The 822-nt window shown below is 69.8% G+C and overlaps 1 protein-coding gene across 1 annotated transcript in view; it reads right to left on the reverse strand.

Moving 5' to 3' along the window:
- Window positions 1-822, reverse strand: part of FAM114A2 (family with sequence similarity 114, member A2) — a 5,998-nt gene that overhangs the window by 2,896 nt on the left and 2,280 nt on the right. The window contains exons 2-3 of the mRNA XM_012729990.1: window positions 638-767; window positions 4-247 (exon numbers count right to left, since the gene is read on the reverse strand). Coding sequence (XP_012585444.1) covers window positions 4-247; window positions 638-767 — 374 coding nt within the window. The remainder of the gene's footprint in view (window positions 1-3; window positions 248-637; window positions 768-822) is intronic.

The raw sequence follows: 822 nt of genomic DNA on the forward strand, positions 1-822 counted from the left end.
GGCTCTCGGCCCGCAGAGACGCCCCGGCCGCGCGGAGCACAGAAGCCGCAGCCCGCCCCGGCCTGTCCGGAGACCCTCGCGGCGGTACCTTCACTTCGCTCTCTCGCGAGAGCATCTCCAGCGCTTCCAGGTGCGAGAGGCCTTGAAATTCGTCGAAGAGTAGCCCGTAGTGCGGCTTCCTGTCCGTCTCCACGGCAACCGCGCCGGACATCGACAGCTCCTCTTTCTCCTTCGCCTCCCGTAACACCTGGAGAAGAGACAGAGGCGTCGCACGCGGCGAGGCGGCCCAGGGCGGGCGGCGGGCCCAGAGGGCGGCGGGCGGCGGCCCAGCACGCCCCCCTGCCTGGCTGCGGCTCGTCTGACGGCTCAGGAGCCGCAGGAGAATGGCGGCACGCGGGCGGCTCCCACTCGCAGGGACTGAGCCGAGGCCCCGGCGTCTCACTGCCCACCTAACGCGCAACGGCCTCGGCACCTGCCAGCAGTGGGCAGGAGGTGCCGCGAGAGGCGAGGGAAACCGGGCCGGGCAGCCGCCCTCTGGCAAGCGCTCAGCGGCACAGCCGCTGAAAACTCCTCAAGGGAAAGGCACAGGGCTCCCAGCTACCAGAGGCGCGACAGAACCAGGCAAGACCAGCGGCACCTGAGAGAGCGTGGCGCCCCGGTACATGAGGCCCTTGGTTCTCTTAAAGCCGGGGTCCCCTTCCGCTATGACGTCCATCGTCTTCTTCCCGATGAATTCCAAGGCGTCCAGACCCCCGCTGATGACGCTCCTGCCCTAGGAGACACGCGGCGCCGAGGGTCGGCGGCGCCCACAGAGGCCACGCG

Source organism: Condylura cristata, unplaced genomic scaffold (genome assembly GCF_000260355.1).
Source record: "Condylura cristata isolate star-nosed mole 26May11 unplaced genomic scaffold, ConCri1.0 scaffold00026, whole genome shotgun sequence".
Classification (NCBI taxonomy): domain Eukaryota; kingdom Metazoa; phylum Chordata; class Mammalia; order Eulipotyphla; family Talpidae; genus Condylura; species Condylura cristata.